This window comes from Panonychus citri, unplaced genomic scaffold (assembly GCF_014898815.1).
Source record: "Panonychus citri isolate SS breed McGregor unplaced genomic scaffold, ASM1489881v1 Contig00124, whole genome shotgun sequence".
Lineage (NCBI taxonomy): Eukaryota > Metazoa > Arthropoda > Arachnida > Trombidiformes > Tetranychidae > Panonychus > Panonychus citri.
Genome location: NW_026515529.1, coordinates 100,180 through 119,506, shown reverse-complemented (window position 1 = coordinate 119,506; position 19,327 = coordinate 100,180). Strand labels below are relative to the sequence as shown.

The window sequence follows — 19,327 nt, the reverse complement described above, 5'->3', positions numbered from 1 at the left end:
AAAAAGATGAGCTCAGATTATTGAGCTTGATTAAAATTCAATCAGGTTATTGAAAAATTGTTTCAAAATCAATTTTCTAGATTTAAATAACAATTAATTTTAATTGATAATAGAAATGATAATCAAAACTTATTTACGAAAAAATAATTTCTTGATTAACAATACAAACAAATGAACCAAATAAGATACAAAAATAACAGTTAATGATAAATTTACACAATCAGTAATACTTATGGTTTAAATTGTCAATTGATTTGTTAATTTTGTCTGCACAATTTAAATTGTTAACCAGTTAATTGTTTCCTCATGTTAACAATTCGTTCACTTAATGATTTGTCTCCAGGTCCACATTTCTTGTGAACATAATCAAGAGCTTCAACATCTTTAACCATGAAAGCAATTTTGGCAGCATCTTCCAACAATCTAGGTGACAATTAAGGGAAACAATTTAGTTAATCATAATCAAATTATCGACAATTAACTTACCCTGTTTTAACATAATAATTAACTTTATATTCCTCTCTCACTTTGATGACATATTTTTGAGCTTCGGATTTGTTTTTATATTTAAGACAAACGGTAACAAATGGCTGTTGGTTAATCAGTAATTAAGAAGAAGAAGAGAAAAAGATAATTGATTAATTGATTTGATCGTAATTAGTTGATTAACTTTTGGTGTTTTCTTTTACCTCATAGCCTATTGGTGATTTTTTACTTTTACTGAATCTCTCAAGTTCTAGCCAATCTTTTTGCTCGGCAAGTATGTTGATCTTAAGGAGCCAATATCGACGATCGGGAACTTTGAAATCTTTTTTTAACCCTTCGGCTAATTTGACCTCTTTATCGCGTAAAAGTTTGGACATTGTCTCTTGTAGAGACAGGCCCAAAAAGGGTTGTTTAAATTTCTCTTCTAATTTAACTTGATTTTCCATTAATTTCAATTGCTCTTCAGTTGCCATTGTGCTAAATTCATTTTTACCCCGACGGAAACACTCTTGGGCTTCAAGTAAACAACGTCGACGATCACTAAGGCCATTATGTTGATAGGCTTCCATTACTTTAATATAACCCTGAGAATTGCAATCAGATTCTTGGGTGTAAATGTCATATAATTTTTGAAGATCTTCATCTTGACAATGCTAATGGAGTGAAAATGGAGAAAATAAATTCAATCAGTTAATTGTTTCATTCCAGATGAACACTTACCTTTTTATATAAAGCGTAAGCCTCTGGGTGTTTTCTGATTATTAGGAGTAACTCTTTCCTCGTTTGATTGGTCAGTACATCGATGACCATGTAAATGAGATCAGAATTGCCGCTTTCACTTGCCTTCTTACAGGCTTGTTCGTATTGTTTCAATTCGAGGAGAAGTGGAACTTGTTTCGACGCTTTAAGTTCACAATTAAGCAATAGAATTGCTAATTCATCTCTTTTCTCCTTAATTGCTTGTTCAGCAATCTCTGCGAAAGAAACACTCGAATGTGAATCAATTTTTCTAATAATATCTTGAGCAATTTCGATATCATCAAGTTCACGTTGTTTAATCTTATAAAAAGCCCAATTTCTCAATATATGGCCAACCCCTTGATCATCGGGCATCTTCAAGTATTTGGCGATTTTAATTGCTAGAAAATATTGTCTGCGTAAAATGAGTCGATCAATTAAAACGGGAATCGAAAGGTAATCCAATTGGGTATAAGTTAAAAGTAGTCCAACACTCGATGATCTGATTGTGTTTAAAATTCGTAAATTTTGGCAAACATTTAAAAACGATTGACTAGAATCACCATCGGGAATGAATAGTTTACCAAATGATGCCGCTCGAAGTAACATCTTTTCCGAACTGACTTGAAATTCGTGACCAGCGGCAAGAGTACATTGTTTAACGGCACAATTGATCTCGTTTCGTTCACTTAAGAGTCTCATATATTCATTGGCCTTATGGACTCGCCTCTCGAACTCTTTGTTGGCCTCCATTAGAAGTGCACCAGGAGCAAGTGAACCAATTTTGAAAACTTGAACCAACGGATCGGGAACTTTTTGTATTATCTCATTGGTGTCATTGGTGATCACCCGGATTCCATCAATTTCCGGAATCAATTGAACAGGTCCATCCATTAGGTAATTTAACCAATCCTTTTCAAGGCCAACAAGGAGTAGAATCTCTTTCCATAGGCAACAAACGGCCTCATTTCCGCACCATAGCATAAATTCAGGTGAATCCTCGTATTTGGTGACAAATTCACAGATTTGTGAGACAACTCCCGTTTCGTATGATCCAATCCAAAGGATTCCAGTTTCCAGGTAAATTGCAACCTTCTTGTAATCCGAGGTAAAGGTAATATCCAAAATTGCTGATGTTCCAGTTCGTTGAAAGGCCAAAGGTTCACATTTGTTGACACTTAATTGGTACAAAAGTCCTTGTCGGGCGAACAGAATTTTAATCTCACTATTCTTACAAGCGATTACATTCCAACAGGTCGGCGGTTTCTCGCCTTTCACCATTTCATGGTACTGACGGACAATATGAGACTCGATGTTACTGATGACGTAAAATTTTTGTGACTCCGTTAAAACGGCGACACCAGTAGCATAGGAACCAGTGAATATTTTACATTGGAAAGTTTCACCCGATTTACTAAGATCATCATGGATTAGGAAACTATTCTGAAGATCACCGAAAAAATCGTAAACATAAACATAACCATTGTCTGCGATACAAATTAAGCTCTCCTTGTTTGACCAGCCCATGGTAATTAGATTAGAGGTTTTCAATTTTAAGCTTGAGAAAAAATCACCAAAAGGAGTAAATATAAACACGATTGATTTTGTATTCTGATTGGAACCAGAAAGTAATCGTACAGCGACATTGTCCTTTTCTCGTGGATGTAAAGCTAAAGACAATTTCAAAAGAAAAACAAAACAAAACAATCAAATCATAAATTAGAAAATAGATGAAAATTATTTCTGCAAAGGTGTAACTTCGGGTGTTTATAAACACTAATATACAAGTGAATGAATCAACTTTTTCATGGAAAATTAGTTGATTGTTTAGTCGTTGATTACCTATGAATCCGGAAAAAGGGGCAACACACACTTTGTATTTAGATAAATCAATTCCTTCGGTGGACCAATTAAGTGAACACAATTCAACCCGCCGGTAAAAATCACGACCAAGTGGATTCCAATCAGCAGTTGGCATTGACATGATTAGAATCTTAATACAATCAAATTCACATAAACATTCAATAAGAATTTACAATATAAATTAGTATAACTAAATTAGTTAATAATGATTACAAGATTGTGAGATTAATTAGTAAAAAAAAGTGACATTAAATCAAGAAAAAAATTTCAACCAAACAGCTGAGACTCAGAATGTAAACAAATCCGAGATCCGATATTTAGAGATTCGGATCCACAGGAAAAGTTGAAAAAAAAGTTTTTTAATTCAGTTAAATTGTAACAATTAAAGGACAGTATCAATTAAGGTTTACACTTGAATTTTATCAAAAATAAATTGAAATCAAATCAACCTTGATGAGGTAATTTTTTCCAATTGTTTCCTAAAAACTAATTTTGGTAACAATAAAAATCTGAAGAGACGGAAAAAAATTGATCAAAATCATCAGGAATGGTTAACAATTAACAGTGAACTAAATTAACAGCGTAACAATTAATAGAATTGTGATCAAACTTTAGCCTCAATTTAAAGCTAAAATTAATTAGAGGAAAATGTTTCCGATGATTGATTATAATCAGAAATCAATGAAACAACAACAAGAAGAAAAACAAAGTTTTCCAAATTTAATGGAGAAAAAAAAACCATAAAAAATTCAATTAAACTTCAATTAAACTTGAACAATTGAAGAAATGATGAAAAATTTTAGGAAATAATTAGTAGACTAATTAAATCATAACCGTAAATGACCAGAAAGGGTTAACCTTAAGGTTGGAAAGAGGGAGAAATCAAGTCAGATGAAATGAAAACTGACCAGGTAACATTGAGGGGAAAAAATTTGTCGGAAGATGAAGAAAAGGGAAGAGGATTATGAAAAAGGAAAGATGATGATAGCAGGATGATAAAGATGAGGATGATAAGGGATAACTATGATGATGTGAAATGAATGAGCCTGATGATGAAAAAATCATCTCACCGTAAGAAAAAAGGTAAAGAGATTGGGTCTAAGTATGAGGAAAAAAAAGTGCGGCTACGAATCGTAAGGTTGATGGAGTTCAGTGCCCTTATCCTGAAGAAGAAGAAGATGATGATGATGAAGATGAAGGAGGAAAAAGGTGAATGAAGGAGGAGATGAATGGATGAGAGAGAAAGAGAGAGATGAAGATAATATGGTTTGAATATCGTTGGAAAATCTTAGGAAAAACTGGTTCCAAGGTAATACATGCTTTCGCTCTTAAGGAACAGCTTCTTTACCTGAACAACATTTATCTTCATCTTTTATCTTCTTCCTCTCTCTCTCTCTCTCTCTTGATACTTTTTGCTCCTTCATCTTCTTTTCTCCTTATTCTTATTCTTCATCAGTTTTGTTGTTTATTTGACTGTAAAGAGATAACTTATTTCTTTGATTCCAGTTTATTTTCTTGATTCTTTTTCAGTGTTTACCTTTATTCTTGTGCTGGTCAATTTTCTTGATTGTGGTCATTTACTTGTAAATCTATCGTTTTGTCCACTTCTTTTTAATCATATGTTGATATTATTGTTTACAAATCCCTTTAATCTTTGTGTTACAACCAGAAAATTGGATTAACTTTCCAGTGGATTTGTGATTTTATCAGAAAAAAAATTCTATTTTCTCAATCATCTTAAATTGCTGTTTAATTTTTCACCCAAATGTTGTTGATAATTAACTAAATTTAATCATCTTTACTTTTCTGTTTACCTGTTGATTGCTTCTGATGGTCATCAACAAGTTAATAACAATCAACATCTGATGATTACCTTATCCATTGGACTTTTAAATTATTTTTCAAAGTCAACAATTAAGAGTTAATTGTTAACCTTATCGCTTTTTGTTGACTAATTAATTATTTCTTCTCCTTTATTTGATTAAAATATGCGGTTAAAGGATCTATTATGATACTTAAAGTTAATCACAATTTAAATTATCGTTCACCTTGTAAATTAATATCTCACAACAATTTAGGTTTACTGTTAACCTTGTTGTTAACAGCAATCAATTTAATACCAACATGTTTTTCCGAGTTAACCAAAGAAAATTTAACAACAATTAACTCACCATCTTCTAGCAATTTAAATAATCAACCAATTAGTATAAGTGAACTGACCACTCTAAGGATTGACCGGAGGGAGGATATTGATGTAACAACCACCGACAATGGTATTGGTTCATTGGAATCAGTTGATTCTAAATCAGGTAAATTAAAGTTAATCATTTACTTTATTGTCCAACAATTAACTAAATTGTGAGAAGCAAAGAAAGTTTCATGTTTAAATAAAACTAATAGGAAAACATTAACCTTTTGATTACAATGAGCAAAGAAAAGGGAAAAGTTAATTGTTGGCTCGTAGTCTAAATTGTAAACTGATTGGTTCACTGATTAACTAACACTGATTGTTAGAAATGATAATCCATTTGATTACATTGATCTGTTTATAGTAAAATCTAATAGTCTAATTGTTGGACAATGTTAAACATGAAAAAGAGTAACAATCAAAGTTAATTTGGTTCACTGATTAATAATTGGCATTGAATTTAAATTTCTTTACAAATTTAAATGAATGAAAGTTAACATTTTAATTACAATGGTAACTTTCATTTTCTTATGAGTACAATTAAATTAATTCATCTCCACCCAAGAACAATTAAGAGAAAGTCTAATTGTTAGGACAAAATAAAATAATAAGACAATTGAAAAAAAACAAACAAACAACAAAAGTTTAATCAAGTTAATCGCAATCATAATCAAATTAACTTCCTTAATTTTGTGATTAACTTTTCATTAGATTAAATTATGTTTAATGTAGTTGATAATTAGCAGGATAAAAGTTAATAACAATAGTTTAATTGTCATAATTTAATTCCAAGTGATTATTGTTGATATGAAGCCAACAGATGAATAATTGTCAACAATTAACTTATTATCGTATTAGAAATGAAAAAGATTACAAAAGACAGAGAAAATGATTTAATTGTGATGAGGAAATGATTAAAATCTTGTTGATTGTTGACTTTTAGAAATGAAATTTGAAGATGAGAAAATGAATGTAAGGCCAATTTAACTAAATTAACACGCGATTAGTGTTGAATGTTGAGTTTTAATTGATTTTAATTGTTCATTTATCTCTAAATCCTCTGGATTCATGACAATTAGAAGCTGTTGAGTCAACTGGTAATCGTGATGGTAACACGGCAGAAATTGTATCTACAAAAGTGACCTCAGTAAATCAGAATTCATCTGATGTTAAATCAACGCCATTTTCATCTTTATCATCATCTTCATCTTCACCGTTACCTTTATCATCAACAGAGAATCAGTCATCATCATCCAATCTGCCATCCACAGTATCAACATCAACGACAACAACAAAAGTCCCACCACCAGAATCATCATCATCTTCATTACCTGTTGATGTAAATAAACAATCAACAAGTAAATCATTAAATAGTGATAGTAATTCAAATGAGCCTTCTGCTAAATCATCTGAATCATTTGCGCCATCAGCGATTAGGCAAAATGTCACGGAAGTTGCTTCAAGAAGAGATGAGAATCACAAACGAAAGGTTAACGGTAATAATCCAGTTGATATAATTGGTAGTATAATCCAACTGATCGGTGGTAATGTGAAATTAAGCCGACCGCCGATCACACCAAGGCCCGTAAATGTTGGCGGTGGGTTACCTCAACCTCACATGGGTCCCCCTCCAGGTAGACCCATGTTGATACCTCGTCCTCCACCTCAACAGCAACAACAACCTCCACCAACCCTTGGATTACATCAACATCAACAACAGCAACAACAACAACAACAACAACAGCAACAAGGATCAGCTAATAATCCGTCACGAATCAATAATCGAGGTCCACCAAAAGTACCTTACATTGGTGCTCAAAATGGTGGATCACCTTTCCCACCAAACATTTTCGTTGGCCCTGGACAACCGGCGGGCTTACCAATTCCAATACCGACCAACTTTAATCAACCTTATCCGGTCATCCCGCAACAGAATCCAAGGCCATTAGAACATATTCCTTCCGGTCGACCACCAAACAGAGAACCAGAAGAATCCGAGGTTCGACCAAATGAAATTAATTACAATAATCGAAAACAGGTAATCGTTAATGAAGCAGTTAACGATCTTAATTCACTTGGATCAGGAGGGTCAGAGGTAAATAAACACCAACACCATCAACAGCATAATCCAAATCAACGTTACAAAGGACAACAATCAGTGTTAATTCAAGGAGAAAGTGTGAACAGTGCAAATTTTGATGATCCACCAAATCGACAGCCACCGGTGACAATTGACTCTTCCCAATCAACTCCAACAATCAGCCAATCAACTAAACAACCAAACTCATTTAATAGCAAAAATAGTTACGAATTAAATGAAGGATTATCTCCAATTAATCGGACAACAGTTTTAGAACCTTCGATTGCCCCTTTGAATGAAGATTTTATCGTTAAACCGGGATTATCTTCATCAACCTCAGGCTATTCAATTAGCTCTTCAGTTACACCTTCACTTGATTCAAGTTCAACATCTTCAACAATCAGTCCAACTGATAATAGTGCCTCAGTACCGAGTGGACCTGTGACCGCTTGGTTACCCTTTTTTGTTCAGCCCAGTGTTTCATCATCAAAGGTAATGTGGTCCGATGAACCACCGCCCATCATAACCAAGCCCGAAGAACCCTCTGTATTTGATATAACCGTTAAACACAAGATTGGACCAAATTCAGCTCGAGTTCAAGAAATACCCAAAATTGTACCAACTCGACCCGTTGAATCTGCTGTGATCATTTCACCGACCAGTGTGATTAATCAATTGTCACCTTCATCCTCATCTAGTTCAACAATTACACCTTCATTAGACGAAACAATTGTCTCAACTGTTTCCTCAAATTCCCAAGTATCGCAAGAGTTTAGTTTCACTCTTTCACCATCATCGACATCGACATCCTATGAAGTGACACGAACTGTTGAACCTGAACGATCATCGTCCAATTCAACACGAATCTTATTTCCCTCTCGTCCAGTAACAAATGAACCTGAACCCGATATTGTCTACGGTAGACCAGCAAATAAGGATCTCGAGGGTCCAGGTAATCGGGGAGCCGCTCACAAACCCACTGGTTATCAGTCTGGTTATCAACCCTCAGGTAAACCGATTAACAATGGACAGAATCGTATACCAATGACCACCAAGGAATTGGCTCGTCCCTTGATTCCAACATCGGTGATTAAACCCTCAAGTTCATCTTCAACTGCGATGCTTGGACGTCCCATCGTTATTCCTGTTGATGTTGATGAGGTTCGTCCAAACATCGGCGGTGGTAGAGGAGGAAGTGTAGGAGGTGGTAGTAACGGCGACTCCCAAGGAACACCTGACGTTCTTACCGAACCAGGTCAAGGATCAGTTTTCATCGACGGTAAACCAACCTACTTCAAGATCAGACCAGGTCCACCTAAACCTGTTGGTCCAACAATGCAGGTCGGTTCCGGTGTAACAATAAACATTGATAATCCACCGCCATCAATTGGTGGGGGTAACAAACCTTTACCACCTTCACCTCAATCTCAAGTTCCCGTTTCTGGATTACCAGGTAATCCAAGTACAATATCAGGTACAGGTTCAAGATCACCACCCGGATCATCATCAACTTCATCTTCTACCTCGGTGGTTCGTCGGCCTCCCTTTAGACCCCGTCCAAATACACCTTTAGTACGTATTGATACCTGCATAGTGGGCGATGATTCGACCTGCGGTGCCAATTTAAATGAACATTGTAAGACGGAAGTGGGAATCTCTTCATGTCAGTGTAAACCAGGTTACGGTCGAACCACAGTTCGAGGTATGTGTACACCAATAGCCTCATTGGGGGTCTTCCTGAGAATAGATAAATTAGGTGAAGCAAAGGTCACTTTTAATCGTAAATTGCTGGATCCCGATACGGAAGAATTTCAATATTTAGAATATGAAACAAATCAAGCGCTTAATTCACTATTAACAACCTCGAGATTGGGTAAAGTGTTTAAAGGAGCAAAAGTGAACAAATTTTATTCCCTTGGAGGTAAAACTGTGGCCAATGCGACAATTGAACTTGATCGTACCAATGTGACCCGATCACCGACAATTAAACGTATTGTACAACAAGAATTGGTTCGAGTTATCGCCTCGAACAATAATCGCCTTGGTGATTCTCAACTGTTCGTTGATGCCTCTTTACATGCTATTCCAAAGGTAGATGATATCAACGAATGTGCAAATATTGATCTAAATGATTGTTCAAAATTTGCCGTTTGCACCAATGAATTTGGTTCCTATCGGTGTACCTGTAAATCGGGATACGAAGATAAATTTCCAAGTGACCCGGTAAAATCGGGAAGACAGTGCGCTACCTGTTCACCGGCATATTGTTCAAATAGAGGTGATTGTATAATCGCCAACGGGGAGAAAGAGTGTCGATGTCGAGGTAATTTCATCGGCTCAAGATGCGACATCGATGGTGAGGTTCTCGGTGTGGCACTTGGTGGGTCAGTCGCCGCTCTCATTATAATTATAATCACATTCTTGTGTCTCTATATGTGGAAGTGAGTACAATTTACTTTACAATTGTTTCATCATCAACAACAATCAAGTAACTGTAATGTAATATTTTTAGGTTATTAGCATTTTCCTTGATTCCCAGTTGATTAACTTGTTAATCTCTTAATTGTAATAGTAGATTTTTATATCATTTAGGTGAATCAATTATCATCAGGGCTCCAATTTATTATTAAATCACCGTAACAATCAAACATCATCTTAATATTAGACTGAGGGAAAAAAAGTTCTATGAATATTTATGTTGATTGTTCATTGATTAGGTTGATGATTTAATTTTTTTCTTCTTCTTCATAAATTATATTGTGTGTTGATTAACATTTACTTTGCAATTGATTTACTAATTTGGTTGTTTCTTCCTGTTCCTTGTTGTTATTATTCAATTTAGTCAAAGATGGAAACGGGAGCAGCAAAAAATGGAGGCCATGTCATCCGGAAGTGGTCAAACTTTTAGCTATGTAAATAAAACCCAAGCTGCGGCCAATTACCGCTGTGGCCTGGATGATCGAGCTCGTTGGGCGACAATGGCTCATACACTTCCTGTTAATCCAAATTATAACTATTATGTCGTAAGTATTAGTGTACAAATTGTGGAAAACAATTAAAAACTTTCTCCCGGATAAGATAATCTAAATTTAAGGCTTTCTCATCATAACAATCAACTGATTATCTTTTGATTACATGAATAGATCATCGATCTGATTTAATCGCTTCGATGGAAAAAAAATTTAAACATCTATGTGATACTCTGTTGATTATCTTGTTGTTGTTATGCCTCATTAATTGTCAATGACAATTTAACTTTCTCTCTCTCTCTCTGTTAACTCTCATAATTAAGTAAATGTTATTCTGTAAATTGTGATTTAAGAATCAAAGTGAAAGTCAATTGTGATCATCAACAAATGACAATTAAGTTTTGATGATTCTTTTGTCTCTTTTATCCCATTAACCTTAGATTAGTTTAAATATCATTTCAAGTTTGATTTTCGGGTTGATTCATGAGAGAGAAATTTTCACATTCAGATTTATCTTAATGATGATGATGATGATTAATTTGTTTCTCACTGATTGTCTCTTAATTGTTAGAATCCTGAACAATTAATGGCAACTAGTCAACAACATGTCTATGCTACTCCTGGACGAGCTCAAACACCCGATGCATTGATTAACGATGATTCCTGTCCAGTTGATTCTCGCCATTATCCAAGGCCAATTAGATCAAAATCCCGTGCATCCTTAGCCCCAGGCGCTTACTCCACAATGGTAAGACTAAATGAACCTTAAATCACACACACACACAAGTTCAATCAACTTAAAGGTGATAACAATCAATGGCGATCGTTGAATTGGTTAAACAAGAAAAAAAAGTCAATCACCACAATCAATTGGGCTAACCTTTTATTTGGGTTGATTGTTGGGATTGATATTAATTTCAATCAATCAGATTATAACCTTAATTCAAGTGAAACAGAGTATCCCAAGAGTATCATCAACAATTAGAACTGGAAAGAAAAAAGTTCAATTAGTTAATAGTAAAGTTTTGATCAGAAAAGTTAATCAATTTTCAATTCATTTCTTCATATAAATAACAATTAACAAGATCAATTTGTCTACTATTATTTACTAATTGTCAACAAATAATTTGAACTCAATGGCAACGGACAATCATTATAACCATTATTATTATTATTATGGTTGATTGATTGAAAATGTAATTGTCAACAAATTGTAAGGTCAACAATTAACGTTGATTGGAAAATTGTTTCATCAAACTGGAAAATTAAGATATTGGGAACATGTTATTAAGAAACTTAAATTGTGTCCGGTTGATTGGATATTGTTGTTGATTGCGAGGAAAAATATTTTATAACAAACACAATTTAATCTCCACAGAGTCACAATTAGATTAGTCATCATCGTCATCTTTTCTTCCGCATCATCATCTGATTGGATTCCACGGATTAACAGTTAACTTTTTTTTACCTTTCGCCATCAATGTCAACTGTTTATTACCTGTAACAAAAACCATACATCTTTATGGTGACAATCAACAATCATGTTCATTGATTGTGATTAGAAAAAAAAAGATGATTAGTTGATGATAATAATTCAATGGTTAACAGTTAACTCGATTCTGTATATTATCAGTTGTACTTTTTTTTTCATATTCAACTTCAAGTTCTTCCTGTAATCAACTAAATCAATTGATTGTTGATTGTAAATTTAAGTTCACCATCAATGATCAGTTATTCTTGATGATTTTTTTTTCATTGGATTAAAAAAAATATTCATCTAACCATGAAAGATGAAGTTAAATTTGCAATCAACTGATTGTGATCATCATATTGTGATTACTCTCTTGATTAATTGTCTCTTGATACTATTGTTTGGATTGGCTTTTTGTTTTGAAACAATATTTTGATTCAATTAATGTTACTAACAATCAGCTGATTGTTTAAACTGATTATCGACAATTTAATAAAGATTATCATGTTAATCTTCATCTAAATTATCACAATAATCATGTTTAACTAATCTTTAGTGTTGAACAATTTTTGCAATTGGTTGATTAGTCTGATTGTTATTGTATCATCAATTTATAATTAGATAACTAATTTTATCTATTAGAACACAATTTAAGGATTATATACAATTTAGAACAGTTAATTAAATGGATGATAGAATCCAATTAGATTTTGAAATTGTCTTTGTTTCATCAACCGCAAGGTAAATTTAACAATAGTTTCAACAATTAATACGAATTTAGAATCTTTAATTGTTGTGCTAATTAAAAGCAAAGATTTTAATTTAATTCTGTGGAAAATTGAAAAAAAAAGTCAATCAAGGAGAAAGTAAATTGTATTAATTGTTGTAACATTTGATAATCTGTATTAATGATTAACATGATTTCATTTCATTTCACGTTCGTTTAGAAAACTAAATCAATGAACCGATGGAGAGGGTAACAATTATCATTAATCAATTCAGTTAATCATCAAACTATTCAGACTGTTGTATGAACACATACATGAGAAACTAAAGAGATAAATTCATGATGATTAAATGGAAAGAGATGATGAAATGTTTTGAATCATCGGGATGAAATGAAGGAGAAATTATCATTAATAGTACTTAATGTATATGAAAAAAATAGTGAATTAAGTAAATCACAATTTCTTGAAATCATTATTATCATGATTAACTCGATTTTCACTTGTGGTTTCACTGAAAAAAAAGAGAGAATGAGAAAAGAGAGAAGATGAAACTTCCATGGATCGGTGATAATTCATAATGTTCTATTATTCCAACAATAGTTTTACCTGAATTAAAGGTGATTAAAGGTAAAAGGTGAGAGTGGTTTTTGTGTTTCTGGTGAAAAAGAAGAAAAAAGAAGTGATGATAAAATAGAAGTTAATTGTCGTTGGTAATTTCTTGATGAATGATCAACATTCAGGGGATATAATTTTCAGTCAAGTGTCGATAGGGATCATTAAGTTTAGAGCTTGAGAATATGCGGTTTTTAGATTATTCTGGTTTCATGATGATTTCCTGTCTCACTCACCTTTATTTCTTCATTTTTTGCTCTCTCTCTTTTTATCTTCATCATTACCATTTTCCATCATCTGGTCTTTCTCTTTTTATTTTTCTCTTCCTGTTTACAGGGAAGACAAGCAAGTAACCTTAAACACTGCGAGTTGTTGTTGTTTCTCATTATTTATACTTGTTGTTCCATCTTCATGTTACTCTGCTTTTCACCTTGGAATGTAAGTTTTTCCTCTCAATGTAATGAGAAAGTTAAATGAGAGAATTAAGTTTAACATTGAAAACATTAAATTGTCCAGACTTGGCCAATGAAAATGCTGATGGGGTAATAACAATTAACGTTACAATCCGTGTTATCAAAATATTAACCTCTCTTAAAACAGCATGTTAATCATTCATTCAGTGTTGATATATTAACTCATTCATAACTGTAAGAATTTCAATATTTAACCAACGGATAATGTAACATGGTTTCTTTGAGTTAATATTTCACGATCAACAGGAGCACAATTAAATTAAACCAAATCAACCTCGAAGCCAAATGGTAAACATTATAATAGATAAACCAAACCACCGGCAATCAGAACAATGAGAAACATTACACATGTCATTAGATTTAATTACTAGAATAAAGTAACATTTTCTTTTCTCTCCTCCCGAACATCATGCAGGCATTAAGAGTTTGATTAGGCCTAAAAATGGAAGAAGAAAAAAAATGAAAATGATTAGTAATTAGAAGTAATTATATTATATGTACAATTGAAGATATTGTATTACATGAAAATGTAAATTATTCTAAAAGTTGAATTCATGAGATGTGTTATCTTTTTCAGGCCAATCTATGAATCCAAGTTTTCTTTCGTATATCTAATTATTGATTGGTGTTATTATCGTTATTATTTAATAATAATATCAAAAATTAGAGGGAACGTCTACTATAAATTTTCAAGTTCAATGTACTGATATTCTTGATTTTTTTTTCTCTTCTCATAATAGAAGAGAAGATAAAAATTCTTCTCTCTCTCTCTCTCTGCCAATAGGCACCTTTTTTTTTACTTACCTTTTCTCTAGATTGAAGAATTTTTCAACCTGACTTTCAACCTGATCAATTCAGAGTAAACCGGTTTATCCGATGGATCAAGTATTACCTTTAAATCTCACATCTCTTATTTCATCTCTTCATCTTCATCAAAAATTTTCTCTCTCAGCATATTCACTATGCTATTATTAATATTAGGTAGCTCTTCTGTAGGTAGTTGGGGTACATTTTTTTAACACATTAACCATCAAGGTATATATTATACTCGTTGTGTGATTATAAAGGGAGAGAGAGAGAGATTATTTATTGGAAGAAAGTAGAATTTCTTACCTTGGAGAAGAAGAAAAAAAAGAGAAAAGAAAACATTGAAAAAAAATGTTCTCTTCTTTTTCGTTTTCTGATTAGTTTGAACAGGTTGAGATCACATTGATTTTACACAGATACAAAAAGAATTTAATTGTTGACATTAACGACAATTTAATTTGTTCGTTAAATTTTCCAAAAAATGATTAAATAAATCACTTTGATAAGAAAGAAAAGAGAAAATTTTGTCTACTCATCAGCTGAAAATTTGGAGGGAAATTAATTATCGATTCGAATTTCGAATTTTAATCCTTTACCGGATAAGCGGCGGTTCGGTTATTCTGATAACCGTTTTCTTTTTTAATTCTAATTGATTTAAATTCTCATTTTAATTGTTATGGTTTTAATTCTTTAATCAATGACAGAGATTAATCACCGAGTTGATTTTCTTTTGGAAATAAATTTGCGTGATCATCTGTTTTCTCTCTTTGATTAGGTGAGAGAATTAAATTAATTTGAATTAATTCTCCATCTTTTTTTATCCTTGGAACTTGCCTTATGTTTTCTTCACGTTTTCTTTTTTTTCTTTACCTGTTGAATTATTGTTATTATACAATATTGTTCTTTCTTTTAACCTTCTCCTACCCTTTTTACACCCTGATTGACCTGTTGGCTTGAATATTCCATTATAATTGTGTACATTCTAATGAAATTACTCGATTCTATGATTTAGAGAAAAAACCAGTTTCCGGATTCCATGTTTTCTTTTCTCTAACCCTAATACTCCAATCACCAGCTCGATATCAATCAATAGTTTCTTCATTTCAATCTAATTTCTACTCTAAAATCAACAATCAACACATTTTCATGGTTCCATAAAAATGTATTATACTTTATTAACCTTTTTCTAAGTTAGTAGTGTATCTCCATCATTATTGACAAGTTGACAAAAGAATGAAAGAAGAACCTATTGAAACTTACCTGAATCTTTCATGGAACAAAATAATTCAGGTAATTTATGTTACATTTAACTACTACAAAGTAACAATTAGTTAACTGACATGTAAATTACTTGCTAGTCTCTTATAACCATAACCTTAATAGAAACGTAAATATTAACTATCAATCTACATTTTAAATTCTAAATGTAGGTTTATGGTTTGAACGTATCTCTCTCTCTCTCTCTCTCTCTGATCAGATTAACCATTTAATCCCATCAAGTTAATCTTTTCCAATTAACCTTTTTTTCCTTTTGATTTCTCTTGATTTAGATTATAAGTTAATATACATAATATTTACTTTAAAGTGTATCAATGGTTCTGGTTGTTGTCGTGTAGTTGAGCTGATCAACTAATTTGATAATTTAGTTTTTCTGTCATGTGTTGGGTCAATTTGGAATCCATTTTAAACTCCCACGGTTGTTTATCTTAATTGTTTGTAATTTAACCTGTTCCATGTTGTAATCTTGATGACCATATGTTTATATATGGACAACAAGAGCATCTGATTGTTTGCGATCACGAAACCATGATGGTCAAGAGACGGACACTCCTGTTGTCCAGTTAATCATCTTCTAATGTTAACGGTTGACTGCGAATCCATAACCAAGGTTGATAATGATGATAATTATCATTTTCGCTCTTCCCTTTTGTGAAAATGTTTCCATTCTGTAGCAGATTAACTCAAGATAACCCGTTAATCCTTTCAGCTGATTTTGGTTTCTGACAACAACAATTTGGATCAACCATCAACATCATCAAGTGTAAAAGGATCTCAAAACATGAAAAGGTTTAAACAATTAACTCCGGGAATCAATTGGTGTTGTTACTGTTGTCCAAATCTCTCGCACAATTAAATTAAATTGGATTGATCACCATCAAAAACGAGCCATCATCTTTAACTTTAATCTCTTATTTTTTTTCTCTCTCTCTCTACAAAATCTTATTCAACTTTCTCTCTCACTTCCTTCTCATCATTCTGGTCAATTTACTTTTCATTAACTGGACTCAAACTCTCACCCACTTAATCTCACAACAACACCCAAATTGTTAACTTAATCAATTCTAAATCCTCACTAATCACTAATTCACACCATGAACACACACACACACACACACACACACACACACACACACTGGAAACATTTAACAATCATCTATTGTTGATGTTGATGGTGATGAAAAAATAAATCATCAGATAAAGATGATGAGATTATCAAATGCTCAAGATTCAACAATAACTTATTGTCAATAAGTAAATGAACTGATGGAGATGGAGAAAAAAAAAATGAAAATTTTCATCATCATCATAGTTAATGTATCAATAATTCATTGACAGGAAGCTCATCATCATCATCATCATCATCTTTTTTTCATCATTTCTGCTTCCTCCTCCTTGTCTTGTTAACCAACATCATCCAAATCAATTTCATCATCATTTCCATCATCAGGAGACCTCCAGCATCGCTTGTCTAATAATCTACTGATGTGACCTTGAAGAAACAAAAGATCAACTTATCTTCATCATCTCTTTTTTTTTCACCTCATCACCTTGCCCTTGAAATATAATCATCATCTTTTGATGATGATGATGAGAATCAAAAAGATACCTCGTTGTGTGTGTTGATGATTAGATGAAAACTAACAAAAAAAACAAGAGATAATATTGTTAATCACTATTGTCCATATCAAGGTTATCCTCCCTCAATTCATTTCTTCATCACTTTTTATCTAATTGTGATTCTTTGTCCCTCCCTAACTCCCATTGTCCAGTGAATCTTTTTCTCCATCATCATCCCAATGATGATGAAAGAAGATGAAAACTTTTTTCTCAACACTTTTCCATTATTCTTTTCCTCTTAATCCATCATAATCATCAAGCGAATCTTTTTTTTTCTCCTTCTAATTTGATTAACCATTTGATCAATTTATAAGATTTTCCAATCATCACCATTGGTCAATCAATACTGACCTTTAATATTGATTGTCTTTTGATTGTTGATTTGATCACTTGATTATAAGTTTCTTTTTATATACTTGAACAATTCAAGTTTCTCGTCTTTACGACAATTAGCTAATTTGATTATAACTTGAACTTGTTGCAATACGTTAATTGTTACAATTGTTGTGTTCTAATTTGTTATGTTAATTGCTGTTAATCATCACGATCTTGATGAAGAGACAAATGGTAATAATAATAATCATTTAAAGTTAATTGCGTTACTTTAATTATTATCATAGTTGATCAAGTGAAACAATGATTCTTACAATTAGATGATAATTGTAAGATTGATTATACATCTTTAATTGTTCATCAACTGACTAATTAACTAAATTAATCTTTACACTTGTTTCGTGTTTACAGTTTAGTTAATCTTTTAATTGTGATCATATCTATTCAACTCTTTTCCATTGATTGTTATCCAGTTTTTCATGATTACATTTTTTTCTCTCTCAAATTCTTACAATTTATTAATTATTTTCTCTTTCTCTTCTCATCAGGGATATGGAGCCGGAAGTGTTTACAATGAAACGGAATTTTCAACACGAGAAACAATTTACACTCCATCACATGTAATCATCCCACCGCGGACGAAATACTCTCCTTACAATTAACTGGACACACGAAATCAGGAAATGGACTTTAATTGTTACCATTAAATGTTTTTTCTTTTCTTTTGTCAACATTGGAAACGATCAATGGAAAAGTAAATTAGTAAATTGTCCAAAAGAGGGCAAATGTGATTTTCCAAGAAAAACAAAGTGATTAAGGAAACCGGAAGAAACGATTCACCATCTTTTTTTTTGTTTCATCACAATTTGGAAGCAATCAGTTAATTGTTAATCATAATCTCTGTTTGATTACAATTGCCTCAAGTTAATTATGTAAAAAGATACCCAACTGATTTATATTATACACAAGAAGCTTCAATTTGTGATAGTTAATCATTTCCATTTGTTTGATTGTTTTGTTTCTGATAATTAATTTGTGGTTAACAATAACTTGTCAACAATTAATTTATCTGCCTAGAGATGTAACTTTGTTAACTAATTACTATTATGTGAAACAAATCAATCAAACGAATGGTCAATTTAATTGATTGTTTTTCCTTTTCCTTTTTCACTTTCTCCTTATTCCAAATGATTAACTAATTAAATCTCTCTCTCTCTCTTTCTTTCGGGTTAGCAAACAATTAATGTTGAAAATCAGGAAACTGTTTAATTTTGTATCAAAGTGATTTATTTAATTACTACTAATTAATCCTACGTCAATTGTTTTGTAATTTTAATTACTTGAAAACAATAACTCTTATTGATTGTAGATGAAAAATTGCATTTTTATATTGAATTAAAATAATTTAATTGTTCACAATTAGTAATCTAATTGAGATGACAAGAAAATTCAATCCTTTATATCAAACTAATCATGATTAACTTAATTGCTACATTTTGATTGTGTGGGTTGTTGATATATAATTTAAATAACTTTTTGATTAACATCTAATCAAGTTGATTGTTACATTTACTAATCAACTACTATCCTTGGTGATTAACTAACTTGTAATAATCAAGTGTTGATACTTGAAAATTAATCTAATTGCTTGATTATTAACAATTTCAAAGGTTCAATGTTG

At 32.2% G+C, this 19,327-nt stretch overlaps 2 protein-coding genes and 1 long non-coding RNA gene across 5 annotated transcripts; 1 reads left to right on the top strand and 2 right to left on the bottom strand.

The window, feature by feature from the left end:
* Window positions 1-72: 72 nt before the first annotated feature.
* LOC128390589 (vacuolar protein sorting-associated protein 16 homolog) lies at window positions 73-3,368 on the bottom strand. Its single transcript, XM_053350335.1, has 5 exons — window positions 3,067-3,368; window positions 1,207-2,894; window positions 690-1,139; window positions 487-590; window positions 73-423 (listed from the first exon to the last, which is right to left on the bottom strand). The coding sequence occupies exons 1-5, from the start codon at window positions 3,206-3,208 to the stop codon at window positions 285-287; spliced, it is 2,523 nt and encodes an 840-aa protein (XP_053206310.1). The 5' UTR covers window positions 3,209-3,368; the 3' UTR covers window positions 73-284.
* A 1,202-nt stretch (window positions 3,369-4,570) lies between these two features.
* On the top strand, window positions 4,571-19,106 carry LOC128390593 (uncharacterized). 2 transcript variants are annotated; one of them, XR_008325650.1, is made up of 6 exons: window positions 4,571-5,396; window positions 6,355-9,796; window positions 10,198-10,378; window positions 10,896-11,072; window positions 18,195-18,400; window positions 18,880-19,106. XR_008325650.1 is itself a non-coding variant. In XM_053350339.1 (5 exons), exons 1-5 carry the CDS (start codon window positions 5,096-5,098, stop codon window positions 18,306-18,308), a joined length of 4,215 nt encoding a protein of 1,404 aa, XP_053206314.1. In that variant the 5' UTR covers window positions 4,571-5,095; the 3' UTR covers window positions 18,309-19,106. The 2 variants fall into 2 exon arrangements, 1 of the variants encoding a protein (XP_053206314.1); XM_053350339.1 differs by having other exon boundaries at window positions 18,195-19,106.
* Window positions 11,191-15,188, bottom strand: LOC128390594 (uncharacterized). Of its 2 annotated transcripts, XR_008325652.1 has the most exons (3): window positions 14,722-15,188; window positions 13,372-14,044; window positions 11,191-13,178 (listed from the first exon to the last, which is right to left on the bottom strand). It is a non-coding gene; the product is annotated as an uncharacterized LOC128390594 (long non-coding RNA). The 2 variants fall into 2 exon arrangements; XR_008325651.1 differs by having other exon boundaries at window positions 11,191-14,044.
* Window positions 19,107-19,327: the final 221 nt, after the last annotated feature.

Excerpts from the sequence above, each read along its gene's own strand:
- LOC128390589 (XM_053350335.1), bottom strand. The coding sequence starts at position 3,208 with ATGTCAATGCCAACTGCTGATTGGAATCCACTTGGTCGTGATTTTTAC. Across the intron at positions 1,140-1,206 it reads CTTACGCTTTATATAAAAAG|CATTGTCAAGATGAAGATCT; the intron begins GTAAGTGTTCAT and ends TCACTCCATTAG. Across the intron at positions 591-689 it reads AATCACCAATAGGCTATGAG|CCATTTGTTACCGTTTGTCT; the intron begins GTAAAAGAAAAC and ends ATTAACCAACAG.
- LOC128390593 (XM_053350339.1), top strand. The coding sequence starts at position 5,096 with ATGATACTTAAAGTTAATCACAATTTAAATTATCGTTCACCTTGTAAA. Across the intron at positions 5,397-6,354 it reads ATCAGTTGATTCTAAATCAG|AAGCTGTTGAGTCAACTGGT; the intron begins GTAAATTAAAGT and ends CATGACAATTAG. Across the intron at positions 9,797-10,197 it reads TTGTGTCTCTATATGTGGAA|TCAAAGATGGAAACGGGAGC; the intron begins GTGAGTACAATT and ends TATTCAATTTAG.